At 28.9% G+C, this 19,583-nt stretch overlaps 1 protein-coding gene across 6 annotated transcripts; it reads left to right on the top strand.

The window, feature by feature from the left end:
- The first annotated feature begins 201 nt into the window (after positions 1–201).
- LOC116775572 (glycerol kinase) lies at positions 202–18,972 on the top strand. 6 transcript variants are annotated; one of them, XM_032668458.2, is made up of 15 exons: positions 3,275–3,434; positions 9,390–9,472; positions 10,323–10,479; positions 10,771–10,872; positions 12,104–12,321; positions 12,622–12,731; positions 13,039–13,144; positions 13,488–13,680; positions 14,310–14,487; positions 14,857–14,937; positions 15,117–15,241; positions 15,579–15,716; positions 16,234–16,290; positions 16,640–16,726; positions 17,740–18,972. In XM_032668458.2, the coding sequence occupies exons 1-15, from the start codon at positions 3,338–3,340 to the stop codon at positions 17,835–17,837; spliced, it is 1,830 nt and encodes a 609-aa protein (XP_032524349.2). In that variant the 5' UTR covers positions 3,275–3,337; the 3' UTR covers positions 17,838–18,972. The 6 variants fall into 6 exon arrangements, with proteins under 6 accessions (XP_032524348.2, XP_032524349.2, XP_032524350.2 ...); XM_032668457.2 differs by lacking the exons at positions 3,275–3,434; positions 17,740–18,972 and adding an exon at positions 202–482 and having other exon boundaries at positions 16,640–17,305; XM_032668459.2 differs by lacking the exon at positions 16,234–16,290.
- The last annotated feature ends 611 nt before the right edge of the window (positions 18,973–19,583 follow it).

Genomic DNA, 19,583 nt, shown 5'->3' with positions numbered 1-19,583 from the left:
AGAATTATACTGAATATATATCTACCAAAATAAGTGAACTGTCGTTGTTGAATTCACTATCTGAATTTTAAGGGCAGTTTCCAAATGTACACCAGTTTCAAATATCCTTAGTATTAAAAAGAAACACTGAAATTAAATTCATAGTTATTTAATTAATGATGTTATGTAATAGTGCATTGTTAATGGTAATAAAATTTAAAGAAATTGATTTCAGTAAATATATTACAACACTCTGTGGTTTTGAAAATTGAAAGTCGTAAGGCGCAAGCCCGCGATTCCAATAGTATCGCAAATAGGACTAAGGATTAATTTTCTGCTTAATTTCGCATAAATAATTTTAAAAATATCAATGCACTACAAATTACTGTTTTTATTTTATCGTTAACTATTTTACTAAGATGATTTTTAGATCTTTTTGTGCTTAAAAATCCTTCAGTACGGTGGATTCATACGATTAATCAGGATATATCAGTAAAGAAGGGGTAAGTTATTTAACCTAATATTCAAAAATATAATGAGTAAAAAAAAGTGCGAATGAAAATATATTAAGAATCAATAAAAATAGGATTGACTATTTATATGTTTATGTGATCGTTGTGTTTATAAAATCGAAAGTATTATTATTAAGAAATATGTTTATGCTGTTCGTTTTGATCTTGGTTAGGACTGCATCTATTTTTGTAATATTATTTTTTACCAAAACACATTTTTTCCTTCAATAAATGCTTATGTAATACGTTGGCCTTGGTTTGATTTTGTATTTGCACAAACGCGAAAGTGTTTTTGCAATTATTTAAGTTGTTGTGGTTAAGGTAAAGTCGTCAATTAAAAAAAAAAAACACTGTAAGTTTTTATTGTAAAGACCTACATATGAAAAGATAGTCGAAATGGTGATATGATATCTAACACAGACATATAGTTTTAAATATTTTATTATATATTATAAAAATAATAGGATTCAATGAAAAGGGAGGGCAAGCTTGCCTATCACTTCCAGTTTTCTCAATCACGAGATTAAACTTGTATATTACGCTAAACTAAAAAGATTATGTATATTTTTACAAAATAATAATCTTTCCTATCAACAGTTCATAGGGTCTGATTAAAAAAGAAGAGGATTTTTTGTGATTAAGGATTTAAAAACTTGTGAAAAAAAAAATACACTAAAATTTCCCAGCTATTAATATGATTATTTACCTATATGAAACAAAAATTCGAAATATATTACAAAATTAAAAGTAATACACAATAAAGAAATAATGACACAGCTTAAACAACAAAAGTCATGTTCATCAAAAAAAATTTTTTTTTTTTATTAAAATCGTAATAGAAATATTCAAAGAGTATTCATATAATTCAATACATGTAACAAAAGGAACTAATATCTCTATGTTAATTGCAAAAAGTTCAATAAATCAATTATAAATGTATATATATGACTAAAAAACTCAAATATTACATAGCAATAGACTTTTCTATGCAAGTCAAATATCCTTACCACACTTGTGGAGTTTACATAAAGACACTTGATATAAAAAGTTTACCATTTGATTTCATTAATACTGTAATGTGGAGGACAACGGTATTTATGAATGAAAAACTATTAACTATATGTTTGTAGTGTTCCGTTGAAATCTCGGGTCACTTGTGTGACCAATTTGAATTAAGATATTGTATTTCGGCATCAAAATATTATGTTATTTTATTAAAAAACTCAAAACTTTGCTTTATACATTTTTATATATGAACATTTTTACAATTGTAAGTATTCAAACATATTTCCAATAATAATCTCAATGTAAATTATATGAGATAAGCATATAACAACCGAATCATGTGTATTTGTTAATGTTAAGGAATGTTTTAATATTATTCCGTTAAAAATCCTTTGAACTTTGGCTGTGTCCTTTTATCACAATAATTTGTCGTTACTCATGATTCAATTAACCTTACACATTCTGATAACAATATTTTTAATTTTTTCAACATAAATTATATTGCTTATCAACTAATAAAATATTATAATGGCCATAACTAATAAAGTTTGCTTACTTGAGTTATAATTTTCTACATTTAGTAATAATACCTTTATGCTGTATATTAAAAATATAGTTTTCACTTAAAAAAAATGACTATGTTTTAATATATGTCAAAGGTTTTACATATTCTTCTTATTTACTAAAAACGTATCAGTAAAGCATTGCAGTCAAAATGACACATATTAAATCAAGGTTTGTGACATATATATATATATAAGGATATATATATAAGTTAAAGCTGATAAAGTCCTTCAAAAGCTCAATATAAAAGTCACTTAATAACTCCCCCGTCTTATTGATCTGGTTGAAAGATCTAAACTATTGTCCTTCTAATCGTATTAATATGTGGTATAAAAATATTCTTCTAGAAATAGGATGTTTCATTTCAATGAATTGTTTTCACCAACTTTAATTTTGAAGAGTAAGTCAAAATCTGATGGATGGTCGGTAGAAAATCTATTCCAAATTTACTTGTTTGTAAAGGAGCCTATATGGAAGAGCTTCAGATTTCAGAAGTTTAGATTTTGTAGCTGGGTTTGACAAATAAGTACAGAGGTGACAGTTATTAAAATTATAATTATTAGAGATAAAAAATTATAGTCAATAAAAGTATGAAGGAGTTGTTTAGGGCTTCATTAAAAGAGAGTTTAGTGACAGTCTTTTGCCTTTCCTAAATTGAAATACGAAACTTATTGTGAAATCCTTCCATTACAGTCCCATAATAAGGGTGGGATCACATGAAATTCTTAGTTGACATTTCAGACTTCAGAGGCAAAAATCTATCCTATGCTTTACTTTTGATCGTCACTGCGCTACAGTAAGTTCTAATATAGATAAAAAAAAATGAAGCTATGATAATATATTGTATAAATAATCTTACAATAAGTTTTACGAAACTTCGTTCGAGAAAATAAATTGGTAATTGGAGTTATAATTTTATTATATCCTGTCAAAATATATCGTTTGGGTAGTTTTGGCGGGAAAAATAAACTTATTATTATTATTCAGAATAATAAATACAAAACATTAAATTATATCTGTTTAAGTGTAATTAACGCATTTTTCCTTCTATTAACATGAGGTTTTTGGACACCGTTGGATTTTTTTTTTTTTGTTTATTTATATTGTAAAACAACATGTGTACTCTATTAACGAACTGAGATCCAAAAGATTCATCCATGACGTATCATCCCCCATACATTTGTGTTATGTTAATTAGTTATGACTATTTTTATCATACTTTATTGTCTCGCCAAGATTCTCAGAGCTAAATGTTTTAACTAAATTTAGTGTTTAGTATGTGTGATTGCGTTGTGGTTCATCGATGTGTATTCAATACTCAAATAAATATGAGTGAAAGACCGACTTTGAAACGACAGAAGAGATTTTCGGAAGGTATTATACAATTTTCAATGTTACTAGACGTTTTATATAGACTATATAGAGGGTTTACGTAATTGCAGTGGCTGTATAATTTAAACGGTGTTGTAAATTTTTTTTTTATGCTGAATGATCAATTATTTGGATATAAAAGTGCCGCCAAACACCGCTATTCTATTATATTTGGTAATAAAGATACGTATGTTATATTCTGATGACGTAATATAACGTCATGGCTCAATGGAATCGGGTCGCGGCCCGCGGGTGTGTAGCCGCGCCTCCACCGGCCAGTTTGCTTTAGGCAGTGAAAGGTGTTAGGCGTATTGCTATATCGTTCGCGAATCATCGTAAATTTGTGTTTTATTTTTTATATTATTGTTGTTTATATTTTAGATTTATATTAAATTTGGTGAAAATATTCTTTCATCATCATGGATGACGGTAATGATTTTATATTTTCATAGTATTTGTTGTTTTGCGTAAGCCTCATGACTTAAACCTATGTACGTTCTTAAATGAAATGTAACACATATTATGTGCTTTTATAATAAATAAATAAAATTATAATGTTTTCATTGTTTAAAATCATAATAAGAAATAAATCTTTAAGATAGTATCATTTTACACATTTAGGTAGATGAGGATAATAATAAAATTGCACAGACAATCGCAAGTGCTTTTTTATGTTTGTTTAAGTAACGGTATTTTTTAAATAACGATAAATATTTCTGAGACCGCTTTGACTAATCTATTCAACATAAAGATAAATAAAAAAATATAAGTACTTTCTTTTTTTTTGTACAATTTCTAGATGCCAATTTATTGAGTTGGTTATCTGCTTTTTTTAATGGCCCTCGAATTAAAAAGGCCAGAAATAATTAATAGTCGCCTTGAAAAAGACAAGTTGGAACTAAGATTTCCGTCCAAATATGTACTTTGTATTCGTGAAGAACATCTTTGAACTTACGTTAACGCAATCAATTGCAGACAATGTATGAAAAATATATACAAAATTTCGTATACATTTAGTCTATTCGATTCTTAGTTTGAGTGTTTTTAGGCATTTTAACGTTGTCACATTCGGATTATATAATTTTCAGCCAAGGAAATAAGCCTTTTATTTCCTATAACATTACATTGCTTCTTTTTTTAATTACTTAAATCTATGTTAGTGAAGTTTAGAAGATAGTTAATTCTAATGTTATTTTTTCCTTAAAATCTATACTATAGGAACCCTTCGTAGGGTATGGGCTTCCTCCAATTCTTTCCATTATTTTCTATCTTGTGCTATTTTTGTCCAGAGTTTCGCGAGTATTCAATTAAATAAAACTGATATTTTCGGATGTTCTACGCGTTTTTTTTTATTATTTACAACTTCATACTCCCGATATTTCGGTTACTTGGCAGCAATCATGATCACGGGCTGACGAGATGTATTTTTTTTTATACTAGTCAAAGGATATATCAGGTCTTAAAACTTTGCGCTACTGACTTTGCTTCGTATAAAGGAATACAAAATAATATTTTTACTGTTCTGTAAATAAAAATGGCGGATAAATTTTTTACTGTACTATTTTTATATAAGAAGTGTCTTATTTATAGCTATGTAAAGATGTTTATAATAGCCAACGAACCCTTAAGGCAGAGGATACGAACACAATAAAAATCAATAAATTGTATCTACAAAATAGAAATCTATAATTTTTATATCAACGTTAATTAATTAGAATAATAATAATTGATCATAATAAAATGTATATTCATATAATTTATTTAATTATACTTACGATTACGCAACACTTATCAGTTTCCAATTAACAGGCGAAGTTCAGATATCGTGCAAAGTAAACAGAGGTCGCCTTGTGTGTTTAATACCTATGAGTTTAATATTTGATGTTGTTTTTTTTTTTCCTTTTTTACTATTAAATGTGTTAAAAAATATATTTTCTGTCATGGTTATTAAGAGGTTTGGAAATAAACTGTATATAAGAGGATTTTTTTTTTACAACACTAAGTATTTTGTAGTCACAAGCATAGTTATCGTAAACGCTAGTAGGTCGGTTAAAATCCTATTCTGTCTGAGACAGACTGTCTTTAGATTATAATGGTAATGGTAAGGGAATAAAAAGATTTCTTTACAATAATCGTCCGACTGTTGGTGGGGAAGTTGAAAGATATAAATTTTAATTAGTACTAAGTTTGCGTTTCAACGCGATTAAATGATATCGATAAAGAAATATAGGTACGTCTGTACCTGACAAAATATATTCTTTTGTAAGAAAAACCGCGAATCAAACATTGTAGTATTAAATTATGCTCTTATTATGATATAATTTTCTGCAATAAAATTAATAAAAGCATTTACTGGTGAGATTTAATTATACCTAAAGTTATAATCACTACGTTGATGATCTTTGTACTGAGCTCAGATATGATATATCGTGTTTCAGCGTTATCCTATCTCTTATATATAAGGAATATTTGCTGATGAATGTAAGTTTGTTTGTTTCGCACAAACATTAAAACTGTTGTATAATATTGTATATACAGGTAATTTGCTGACGTAACAGTCCGCGGGAAATCACTAGTTAACGTACCTACATATTAATTTGTGCTATCAAATTTTCATAATGAAATTTGAAACTACTGTCTATATTTCTCATTTATTAGTAAGCGAAAATTTTCTTACATAATATAGTGATTAATTAATTAAAATCTTGGTAATAAAAAAAAAATTAAAACGTAAAAATGTACTTAACATAATAATTAAAATTCAAACAAATTTATCCGTATATTTTCTTAATTATTAAATAAGCTCTAATGAACATATATAATATTTTTAAACTTCACCAAAAATGTCTTTCTAATCGATAAACGATAGTTGTTCTAACTTTGCATAATAAAATTTCACATTGGCTGTATAGTTAAAACCTTGGGATGAAAAAAATAAACATATTAGTGTTTTAGAAAGACGTTTAACTGTCAATGGTATTATAATAATATACACGGAAAAATTCAGCTAATAATTAGCTTAAAAGATTATAAAATCACTATCCTAAGAAAGATAAGGATAAGCGTTTATGTCGTAAAAGATAACACAAATGATGTATCATATATTTTTTTATTATATAAAATATGTAACTATAATTATGTATATATTTTTATATAGCTTGTTTAAATTAAGCTAAATTTAGTATCTAGTTATCACAAAAATTAATTAATACATTAAGATCCTGTTTTCAAGTAAGTAGGTTTTATATAATTGATCTTTCACTTTTAATAAATAAAAAAAAACTCTTACGTTACATTTTTTTTTTCGTATCATTGATATAAAGCAAATTTAGTTTAATTATTCTTATAACGTGTTTCGTCTGCCCAAATTCAAAAAATATTTTTTTTAAATATATGAATTAAAATATACACCGTTTATTTTAAGTTGAGGATACAAAGACGTAATAAGAATACATAATGTGTTTATCCCCTTTACTATTACGGGGGAAAACCCTCTGCACGTATTTGTAACTGTTCTTGATCGTAATACGACTACAGTTTAAAATATATTCTACTTTAGTCTGGATTAAATTTCATTATTAAATCTCTCTTATATATAATTAAAATTTTAGAAAAAAAAAATTGTCTATTCTGCCCCTGTCATACGATTCAAAAACAACGCATTCATATAATTTAGAATTATTCCTAAGTTATAGTTGTAGGTATTCGATTTCATTGTGAATTTAACATGTAAACAGCTTTCATTAAAATAATTTATGCATGCATGGATTAACATAATTATCGTATCAATGCATGACGTTTTAACAATTAAGATTTCTATGCAATATAATATTCTCCATATTCAAAAACTTAGCAATGTGGCATTATAATTATCTTATCAACGAGAGCTAGGCCAATAAATTGCTATACGTAATCACGGTTTGGATGTTTTAAATTTTTTTTATCATACTAGTTCCGAAAGGCGGTTTTACTCGGACATTATATAAAAGTAAATATATTGAGCATTTAATACCACTTAATTTTGGTGTGATTTTTTTTTTTTACTTTCTACTGCATTGTGGTTAGGTAGAGAGAGGAGCTTGGACGATGGAGGTGAGCGTTTTTGTGTAAAAGAATACACAGACATACGCATATTATTTTATTATATTAAGTGCATTCAACATGTATATAAGTTAGACGATGTTAGAAGGATAGTGAAATCGTTGAGTTATTTGTCTTTATATGAATTTAGTTCCGTAATTAGCTCCAGTGACCTTTGCACTGATGTAGTAGGTATTATATTTTATGATAGGAATAATCTCGACGTAATTATATCTGTACACATATTCTAAGTTAAATTAAACTAATATTTTCGGATGTAGTGCTCGTTTTTTTATGATTTTAAAATTTAAACTACATACCCATGACGTTTCGGTTGCTTTGCAACAACCGTGACGACTCGCAGACGAGATGGGGATATAATATTTTAAGTTGTCCTCGTTACTTTCAACGTTTTCATACATAAATAATATCAGATTATAGCAATAACGTATAAAACCTACGTATTCGAGATGAAGAAACGGGAAACGTTCCGTGTGTAGTTATGCGAACTTAGAATAAGCGTACGGATGTGCCAAAAGCCAGCCAAATTAATGAAGCCTTATAAAAAAGTATCATTAAACAGACAGATTTACAAATTTTACAAGGAAAAATACCACAAATAAAAGAGTTGGTTTAACTCTTGATATTTACCTTAATGTATGTATGCAGTTATGTAGATTTTTGTTTTTAAAATGTTTATGTTAACAAGTCAAGGTGAATATTCGGCAACAACAAAACAGGTTACACATATGTAGATTAAATACCTATTTTAATCACTAATATGTAAATTGACACAATTTGTGTATAAAAATGGTGTAATTAAAGTTCTAATGGTTGTGTGTTCGTTAGTATGTTACGAGAAAACTTTAGAACAGCATACACACACAAACACAGACACACAGACATATATACAACATCAGTGTAAAAAAAGTCACATGACTGTCTAATGAAACAGCATCAATTAATTGCATCATGATTCATAGCAATTAAAATCATTTGAAAATATTCAATTATTCATAAATCATGAGTAAATTGATTTATTTTATTATTTATAATGTAATGATTTGTATAAACAATACAAAGAAATTATAACCTTTATTTTTCGGGTAAACTACGCGTGATTTATTTTTATAAAAAACTACATACTCCCGACGTTTCGGTTACTACTCAGCAACCGTGATCATGTAGTTTTTTACAAAAATAAATATCGCGTAGTTTATCCGAAAAATATTAGTTTCATTTAAATGAATAAAACTCGCGAAAATCTTAGATCTCTTTAAGACAAAGAAATTGTTGGTTTATATATATATTTAACTATAGCATGTTTACTACAAGTCTGTGGTCACACTACATACGGATAGTATTCAGTTACATTTATAGAAGTATATTGGTGCTGTCACGTATTTATGGATAGATTTGAAAACGTCAAAACTTATTTTGATTAAACTCTCTCGTTATAAATTATAATATATATTAAATAATAGCCAATGGAAAAATACTTTTAATAAAAAAAAAGAATTGTGCGTGAAGTCCTTCCGCGCGAAGAAGTGTTTCGTAATGTTGGAATGATAAGGGAAGGGGTAGAAATTTATTTTTAAGGTTTTTTTTTTGTTTTTCTTTAAGACAAATTTTATTAACATTAATTACAAGTCACAAATGATTGTCCGCGTGCGTTCGAGCGCCACGCATTACTTTTCGACCTGTCTCTGTTATAAGCCCCCCCCCACTCCCCCAGGAGCGTTAAACGTTTAACGCAACTTTGTTGGAAGTTGCATAAGAAGTTTAACTTCAATATTATTTTTGTAGCCGATGGAAAAACAATCCTTATATTTTTTCTACTGTGTTAAAATTATTATGAATGATACTTTTGTGTTTCAGTCGAAGAAATGCCCGTCAAAGATGGTGAGAAAAAGTCGCTGGTGGGAGTCATAGATGATGGAAGCAGGACTCTTAGATTTGTGGTGATGTATTAAATCTTATACGTTTATATAATTGAAAACAATTTTAAGTTACTTACGCAAATATCAAAGAAATCTCGAAAAATAGATTGTATATAATTTTTTTATGTTAAAAAATCGTCTACCGTCTCACATATTTTCAAGGCTGTATCATTCACGATGTTTTCAATAAAACCTTATGTGGCGAGACATTAACGTAGTGATGTTAATGTAATGACATATTTCATTATTATTATTTTTAAGATTGGAATTATAGTTTGTACTTATATAGTAATTTCAATCTTCTATTTTAATATCCATCATCAATATATATATGATGGCTTCAAAATTTGGCGAGAATTTGCAATAAAAATGTTCTTTTAAATTAAATCTGTTATGTAAATGTTGCGGAAATTTTACCCACGTCCGATGGAATTTGAGAAGTTCTGTGTTTTCTTACAGTTTGTTTTGATCGTTCACATACGGAAATGAAAATATTTAAGCGATTCGGTTTTTCTTTTTTTGGTTTCATATATGACATAACATTGCATGTACATAAGGCTATATACGTGGTTATGAACTGAAAATTTCAATATGTATATATATATATATATAGTTATTTCAATCTTCTATATTAATATCTAAATCTCTTTATCATTAAAGGTCAACAGTGCGAAAAAATGTCATTTGACATAAAATAAGAATTCTATTAGATTAAAGCTAAGGGTATTTATTTCATAATGTAAAATACTTTGTCACTTTTATCCGGTTTGATCCGGTTATAACTGGATAATGTATCAACTATACGTATACTAGCTTTCGTTTCTGCCCATATAACTGTATATTAAGTTTATGTTTTATAATTATTATACAGTTATACGAGGCTGAGAGATCAGAGGAACTGGCGTCACATCAATTGGACAAAATAGAGGTACAGCCCCAAGAGGGCTGGTACGAACAGAATCCTTGCGAAATATTGGAACACATAAAAGTATGTGCTGGAAACGCAATCGCTCAGTTAACTGATTTAGGTAACTATTAGGTATTTAAACAGTTAAAATTAACTATCAATTGAAATTGAACCGTATTATTCATGTTTATAAAGACTATTTAACGACATTCTAAATTTAAAAGGAAATTTTGTTTACTATGTAACTTTATGAGAAACGTGGTCTCAGACAAACGAGATTGTATCTAGTACAACGTAGTATATTTTAATTTTACTATGTAGTCGCAAAAGTATTTGTTTTATATTATTTCTTACAATGTTTGAACACCGAAGCTTTAGTAAATTAAGACTTAGCATGTTTATTGTATTTAAGGTTACTCGAAAGAAGATATAGTAACGTTGGGCATAACAAATCAAAGAGAGACCACAATAGCGTGGGATAAGTTCACTGGCGAACCACTTCATCCGGCTATATGTAAGTAATATATATATGTATATATATACAAGAAATATATTAAACTACTTATATACATTTAATCTCAATAGTATTTATTCTAACTTAATTTTTTTTTAATTAATTTTATGAAAAAGTAAGTTTTATGCCAAATAAAACTAGTTTTATTTGAATATAGAATAGTAATTTTTGAAGTAAAACTTCTTTACGCACGCTTGGGGGTAAGATTATGAAAGCGTTACGAAAATGTGATCGGGCGAGGCGAATGAAAGTGTGAGGGGGATATAAGTTTGTGAAGATAGATAGAGAGAGTGTTACGGTTAATGGATGGATGGATGGATGGATGGATGGATGGGTGGGTGGGTGGATGGATGGGTGGGTGGGGGTATGGATGGATGGATGGGTGGATCGATGAATAGATTAATCAATGGTAACCCATAATGTATTCCAATATTTGTACAAAATTAATATATGTATATACATGTCTTTATTATACATATACATATAAACATATGCATATATATTACATATAGATGGAGCGAAAGAAGTTTTACGTCATTCGTGTGGTCTAAAGCACACTGGTTTAATTTTTTTTTATATATACATAATTTTGTATAAGTATAATAAATACAATTCAAATTAACAAAGTTTGGTTACATACCTTATACTTACTCTTGCTGGACGGATTTTAATGGAACTAGAATAAAGCCTACAACAATATGTTCATTACAACTTTTCATTATCACACTACACACGACGCGTTTCACGTTTCTCATTCAATGACCTACACTAATACTACAATGTGAAAAGATTTATGAATAAAATACTGCTAACGCTCCGTATGTAGTTGGATTATTGAAACTCGTACTAAGTATACAGTAAGGCATAGGCTATCATAACTTTATAATAAAGTTGTCATCGTTAAGTTTCCAGTCTTCGTATTGTAAATTATATCACATAATTATATATGTGAACGAAACAGTACCGCCATCTGTTGTCTGTATGCAGTCCATACATCCTCTACAGACTACAAATATATAGGCCTACTTAGAAGGCAGCCGTAGTAGGTTCTTTTCAAATTTGGTTAGGTAGAGAGAGGAGCTCGGACGATGGAGATGATTCTTTGTCGCGCGTTAGATAGGGCCCACTTGAAACTTCAACTGGGTCGCAAGTCCCAAGCACTGTTGAAGCTCCTCTCCATCCATCCAGTGAATCCATCGAATGCTATGAGGTTTCGTCTCATATGTTTTAGCATGGAACGACATACGCACGGATACAACAGTGGACGCAATACTAGCCAAAGTACCGGATAGGAATAAGAATTATCTTAAGAATATATCCGGTCTACCCATCAGTCCGTACTTCAGCGCGCTGAAGATGAGGTGGCTTAAAGATAACGTGAAGACAGTGAGACGAGCTAGTAGAGACAAAAGATTGTTGTTCGGTACCGTTGATAGTTGGATTGTGTGGGTGAGTTGTATGTTGATCAGTCGTAAAATATGTTTTGTGCGTTAAAAAAACTTTTTTTGTATATGGCAATACCAAAAAAAATTAGTATTTTTCTGTTTCCAGTATATGACAGAGCTATATATAATAAAGATATCTACCAACAATATTCTTGACTTTATATTATTATTTAATAAATATTTATTTAATACATAACACTAACATTATTAAAAAAAAAAAACTATAACTTCTGTACAACTAAACGTATGTTTTTAAAAAAAAATCTCACTACATAGGTATAAATATAGAGTAATAATTTTTTAGAATTTAACCGGCGGACCAAAAGGGGGTATACATATAACTGACGTCACGAACGCTTCAAGAACGTTGCTCATGAATCTGGAAACCTTGAATTGGGATCCAATATTATGTAGGTAGGTTGAAATATTGAACTACCCTCATATATAAAAATACAATGAATAGCAGACTTAAGTGATTGATATATATTCATATATATATATCACTATGTTTTAATGAATAAATTACATTATATTATGTTTTACAAAGTATTTAAATTCATAGTAAATTTATTTTTATTTATATAAATCTGTCTCCTTGGTACTTAAAACTCTTAAAAGTTAAAACCCATCCACTTGTATTTCTCTATACAATAATTTTGTCATAACTCCAGCACATATAATTGTAATAATTTTTGTTATTTTTAATATATATTTTTTTCAGGTTATTCGGTATACACAGAGATTCGTTGCCACAAATTCGTAGCAGCGCTGAAGTGTATGGCGTCGTGCAGGACGGATCTGTATTGGATGGTATACAAATATCTGGGGTAAGTTGTAATATATATATATTCAGGACTAACAAAATCATTTAAAAATATAGTTGTCTTATAAAGCCAGTAGGTACTTTTAAATAACAAATCAAATCTTAACTAGAATATCCAATTATTATTTTAAACCAAAACATCTTAAATAAGTTAAATTCATTTTGTGTGTATATATTCCCCATTTAAGATCTAGACAAAATCCCATAGCATGAAAACTTTGCAATATTTATATAAATCTATTTCTCATTATATCTAAATATATTTTCATGACGTCATGAATAGAAAAAGTGATAATGAAATTAAATTTACAAATTCCAATTCTATGAAAAAAATTGTCAAACACCAGATCTTGGGCAACCAACAAGCAGCTTTGGTCGGGCAGAGCTGTCTACTGGCTGGTCAAGCGAAAAATACTTATAGAGGGGGATGTTTCCTTTTATACAACACCGGTCCGAGGAGAGTTAATTCCTCGCATGGATTGCTAACGACTGTGGCCTACAAGTTGGGACCAAACGCACCAGCTATATACGCACTAGAAGGTATAAGCATACTATACTATACAAAATACTATACTATACAAAATAGCACATGAGGTTAAGGATGTTGGCAGATGTGTTGGATACAGAATATTCTGATATATTTCATTTTGGCATTAAAGAAGTATATAAGGGCATTGTTGCAGACAATTTTCGCGTTTGTCTGATCATATATCAAAATAATATGTAGAGCGGTAATAATCGAGAATTTTTTTTTTCTTCGCTTGTATTATATAAACGCTATTTGTTCTAAAACACATTAATAGTAGAAAAATATCAAAAAAGCGCAAGACACTGTTGTCTTGTACAGACATGTCTCATAACACATTGTCTCATACAGACATGTTTATCAACATCAACTTATACTAATTTTACTATACTGGTTACTATCTCGGATTTGTCCGTTCTAAATGTTTGTATTTTGTTTATATCTATTTTAAAAAAATAATCACAAATCTAAAATACAACCTATGTTACTTCGTAATAACTTTGGATTGTCATTTGAACATAGATTCGAACTTTCATATAAAATTGACTAATTCGCAAATAATTAAACAAATTTTAGCATTGATTTTGCATACATATAGTATGAAGATATTTTTTTTTAAATTCCTTAATAAATATCATTCCAGGGTCCATAGCGGTCGCGGGGGGTGCTATGAAATTCCTCCGGGACAATCTCAAGTTAATCAAAGATGTAGCCCAGGACACAGAACATATAGCTGGCCAAGTATTCTCTACTGGGGACGTTTATTTCGTACCAGCCTTCAATGGATTGTATGCGCCATATTGGAGAAAGGACGCCAGAGGGTAGGTCTAATTTAACCGACTAGGAATAATTGTATTATTTTTGTCAGTTATTTTTGTTATAAAATTTAAATATTAGAAATTTATTGTAATAGTGTTTTAATTAAATGTACGATAGATAGTTTAACTTCATCTTCATTTAGGCGTTGTTTTTTAAATTACACAAGAATTTTTTTTTTTTATTTATATATATGGTAATACAAATTAAGCTGGTGCTATGAATTTAAAATTATATTATACATTCTACATTACATGGCATTTCATATTTATAATAATATTAAATAATGGTTACTGGTATATAATATATATATATATATATATATATATATAGATAATGAATACCTCTAAGGTGTATTTTATATTAATTTTCAGTATTATCTGTGGTTTGACAGCGTTCACGACTAAGAATCATATAATAAGAGCTGCTTTGGAGGCTGTCTGTTTTCAGACGAGGTAAATTTTTATATACATATAAATTAAAAATAAATTTGTCAGTATTTAATTAATATGTTATAAAAATAGTTTGTATATATCTTACTTACTCAGAAGCCATTTCATATGACAACATTTCATTTTTTACATAGTGTAACAAACAAATCTATACATAATTAATATCTAATTATGTATTGTAGAGATATATTGGAGGCTATGAATAAAGACTGTGGCATGCCGCTCTCCAAGTTACATGTGGATGGGAAAATGACTTCTAACGACTTATTGATGCAACTACAAGCGGATCTCATCGGTATACCCGTTTGTGAGTATTCATGTTATATGTGTGTGTGTGTATATTCTTAAAAACAAAAGGTTTACGATATTCTTTAAAAAAAAACTACACAATACTAATTTAAAACTACTTCAATATTAATTGAATTATCACAACGAATTCACAAATTAATTTTATTGAAAAAAATTATTACACAATTAAACTTAATTTTTACAAATTAGTTATGCAAAGGGGCGGAGCTCTCGCTGGTAACTATTCTTTGTAAAATAATGAGTGCGCCGCTGCTAGTGTAGGCGCCGTTCCCCACCACGGATCCTTATTTTTTGTCTATGGCTAACAATATATATATATAATCATCTGTACCTAGTGCGTTCCCATACTTGGGACATGTCAGCGCTGGGCGTAGCGGTGGCTGCGGGCTCCGCGGCCGGCGTTTGGAGCGCCGAGCGGTGGAGGGGGCAGGCGACCCCGGCCGACACATTCCTCCCTACCACCACTGATGACGGTATGTGGAATATTACTAATATGTTAGTCGCGTTATCGCAGTCCCTGTCGCACCTATGGTAGGTCTAATATCGCTTTCTGTATCATACATCGGGTATTCGACAGTAATTGATATGCCTGTCGATTCTATGGAGTATGTCATTATCGCTGTCCCTGTCGCACCTATGGAAGGGCTAATATCGCTTTCTCTATCATCTATCTACATCTGGTATTGGAGAATAACTCCCGTCTCTGTCGAACTTATAAAGCTGGTCATTATTGACGTCGCTGTCGAACCTACAATTCTACTTTTTCATTTTATCTGTGGTCTCTTTGTATGCAATCACCCTAAGTCGAAGTCACTGATTCACACCTCGGGGTTTTGTCGCGCTATTATTGACATTTAGGGCTTCCAGAATTCTCGGTCATTACATAAAATACAGTTTTATAGATAAAGACTACATATATATATTATAAGATATAGAAAAATATGGCATATATAGGGTGTATAAGTAATACTGATGATAGGAAATTTTTAGTGATTTCTTCGAATGATAACGGTGGCATTACGGGTCTACTCCCACTGTTTGAAGACGGTGAGTTGTGTTGAGTGAACTGAACAGAGTTTATCATTTAATGATATCATGTCATATCATTATAAGTCTTAATATGTTCATTAATTAGGGTTAAATAAAATTGAATCATTCCCTAGGCAATATTATCCAAAAATATAATCGATTTTTCGTGGTGGCTATTAACAAAATGCACAAATAATATAGCCATAGCCATTAAAAAAAATAATCTATCATTATATAATAGTCATATGGGTGGAATTTTTTGGTTTTGCTTGGCTTTACCTAAGTATCATATTGAATAATTTTACAGATTAACATTTGCACTCTAAGTAATGTATAAGAAATTAATGGACGATATAATTCATTACAGATCGAGATGCCAGATACACGAAATGGAAAATGGCAGTCCAACGATCACTCGGCTGGGCGACAACTAAGAAATCATTCGCGATGACAGGTCAGAAAAGAAAAAATAGCATTTTTCAGAGCATAGATACAACAAGTCCACCTAATAGTAGAAAAAATTCTGAGGATATAGAAAATTTAACGGACGTAATGCCGGATGATAAACATATAGAGGAAGTCATACAATCGTCTGCTAGGAAGTTTTCTGTATTCGTGCCACAGGAGATACAAAGAGACGAGAGGACTATATTAGACGATATAGAATATTATATGAATAAAAAGGAATGCGACTATGGCATGTGTGAGTGTTGCCAGAAGAGAAAATTGCACACAGATTGGAAAACTATAGAGGAAATTATTGAAAACGATCCCGAAATCATATTTGATGACGACAAACCCATCGTTGTGCCAAAGAATTCGCAAGATGACGTCACACGCAGCCCCATGGTTTATCCAGATTTAATCGATATTTGCAAACAAATCGATGAGGCGAATCTCAACTGATACAGTATTAAATTCACATCGAATGATTAGGATACAGATTATATTAGTATAAACACAGTATTACTTATAATTTATTGTTGCAAAAAAAAAACTATTTGACCGCTAAATAAAATTATTATGCCATTTACTAAGGGTCTTTAATTTTTTTTTTTTTTTTGGTATACTCAAGAATCGTGATTTGAAATGCTTAAAGTATATACAAAAAAACAATTACTAATTATATAATATAAATATATATATATAAAAATATTTTTCTATAGTTCTTTTTCTCAATTATTTTAATAGTAAGTGGTTCAAGGCACGTCAAGCTCTTATTTCAGATAAGTTAATTTCATTTATAGAAGTAAACCTTTTTGGGAAAAGGAGCTTTTTTTGGGTTTTGTGTTCTGATAATATTTTAATTTCTAGCGCTAGTACTTATGTGTAACTAAAAAAATTTTTTGTGCTAATAATAATAATAATATTTCAATTAAATATATTTCTTACTTGTCCATTTTAATATGTGTTGCTATGGAAATATATTGTTCTGATATATTAAGAATTTTTTTTTTTTTTTTACAGAGGAGAGATACAAGCTATTGGCTTCGATCCCGGCTACTCTATATCTAATCGGCAGTTTTACAATGCTTGTTGTGTCAAACGTGCTTAAAAACAGATGATTATTTGATCTTTATTACATAAGCGATAAGTGTCAATTTGCCATAAAACAGATTGTATTGTATCGGTTACAGTTTAAGGCTGATGTCAAAGAAATTCCATAACAACAATTGATATTTCTATAAAGACTTTGCTAAGTAATTTATTTTATATTCAAAATGACATTATTATTATTATTATGATAGTATTTTTTTTAATTTCATATATTTTCTACTCCTAAGATATAAACGAACGAACTTTGTAAATACCCATTTTTTTGTTCAATCAATGATTTTATTAAAGTATATCAATATAGAATAAATAAATCAAAAATGAAAATATTCAATATTGTTAACTTATTTATAGGATTATTTTTAAGTAGGAATAGAATTTTTTTTTTAATGGATTTATATTCTAAGATCTTTTTTTTACATATATATTGCTATGTTTCTTTATATGTTTGTTTTTAATCATTTAGTCTGTCCAGAAACTAATGACTTGCCAATACAAAATGCATTTAATTTTATAAACAGCTCATTTTTCTTATTTCAAGTGCAATATTAGTGGATATGTGAATGCCTGTATCATTGGAGACTAAAATTACGTCTCGTTAATGCTTTAAAAGGGAATTGTTGATTAATGTTTACAGTGTAATACATTAACTGTAATATTTTGTTAATCTAGTCATATGATAGAAAAATGTTTAAATTTTCGATATTAAATAGTTTTGCTCTAATAACGTTTAAATTTATATTATCAAACTAATATTAATGTTTCTGTCATTCTGTAATATTTCCTTAAAAAGCATGCAAGTATCTGGTTTTTATTAATTCCCACTTATTATTCAAATTTAAATATTTTTAATAAGACAAAAATGTTAAAATATTACTTTAATGTGTAAGCGGTACTCGTATATTTAGAGTTAAATTCAATTAAAATAAGAACTTTTTCGTAGTCATTCCTATGACATTTGACGTTCTATTTGTAAAAGTTTGACATTTGATTAGAGTGGTGTTAGCTTTTTTTTTTGCATTTCGGGTTCGGGGTAAAGTTTTTTTTAACTGTAAAATTCTTAGATGTGTATGAGTAAAAATTGTATGGTTTCAGATCGGGTGCTATTTAACAAGGGTCTTAATAAAATATTCGTATTTCCATGTTTATTATTTGTTACACTGTTAACTTGTCTTCGAGGAAGATGAATGGTTGTACCCATACATAATTTTGGAATACCATAAAACTAAAAAAAAAAACCTGCATTTTTATTTCATACTTTTTCGTAAGCAAAATAAAATTATAATTGACATGACATCTTTAGAATGTCTTAATACAATATTCACCATTCAATATTATGTACGGATAATTTGTATATGATTCATGATACAATTTGTCATTCTTATTTTTTTTTTATTATGCTATGGGTTCATTCGCACTGGAACAATGTAATACTATGCCAATGTCAACGTTTTTAGTTGTTAAACGAATTATATAATTATATCTTAGTATTGTGTGGAGAAAACACGAAGGAGTTTGTAAATAAATTTACTATCGTGTTATTCGCCTGAATATTAATGACGTCAAACATACAGTTTTTAATATTTCTCTTAACCACGAAATTCTTATAAAAAACTATTAGAGTGTAAAAGATTCCAAATTATACTGACAATAGATTTCTTGTTTTAAATTTAAAAGTTTTGATTTTTGTGTAATTTGTCAAAGGTTTTGAAATTTAATATCAAAATTCAAAATTGACAATAAATAAAAATTTATAC

The sequence above is a fragment of the Danaus plexippus genome, chromosome 27 (genome assembly GCF_018135715.1).
Source record: "Danaus plexippus chromosome 27, MEX_DaPlex, whole genome shotgun sequence".
Taxonomy (NCBI): domain Eukaryota; kingdom Metazoa; phylum Arthropoda; class Insecta; order Lepidoptera; family Nymphalidae; genus Danaus; species Danaus plexippus.
Note: the sequence above shows the minus strand (reverse complement) of the source record. Positions and strands in the feature narration are given on the sequence as shown.

Coding starts and splice junctions, on each gene's coding strand:
- LOC116775572 (XM_032668452.2), top strand. CDS start 3,338: ATGTGTGATTGCGTTGTGGTTCATCGATGTGTATTCAATACTCAAATA. Junction 13,145..13,487: donor ATGGTATACAAATATCTGGG/GTAAGTTGTAAT, acceptor GTCAAACACCAG/ATCTTGGGCAACCAACAAGC. Junction 14,938..15,116: donor GCTGTCTGTTTTCAGACGAG/GTAAATTTTTAT, acceptor TATGTATTGTAG/AGATATATTGGAGGCTATGA.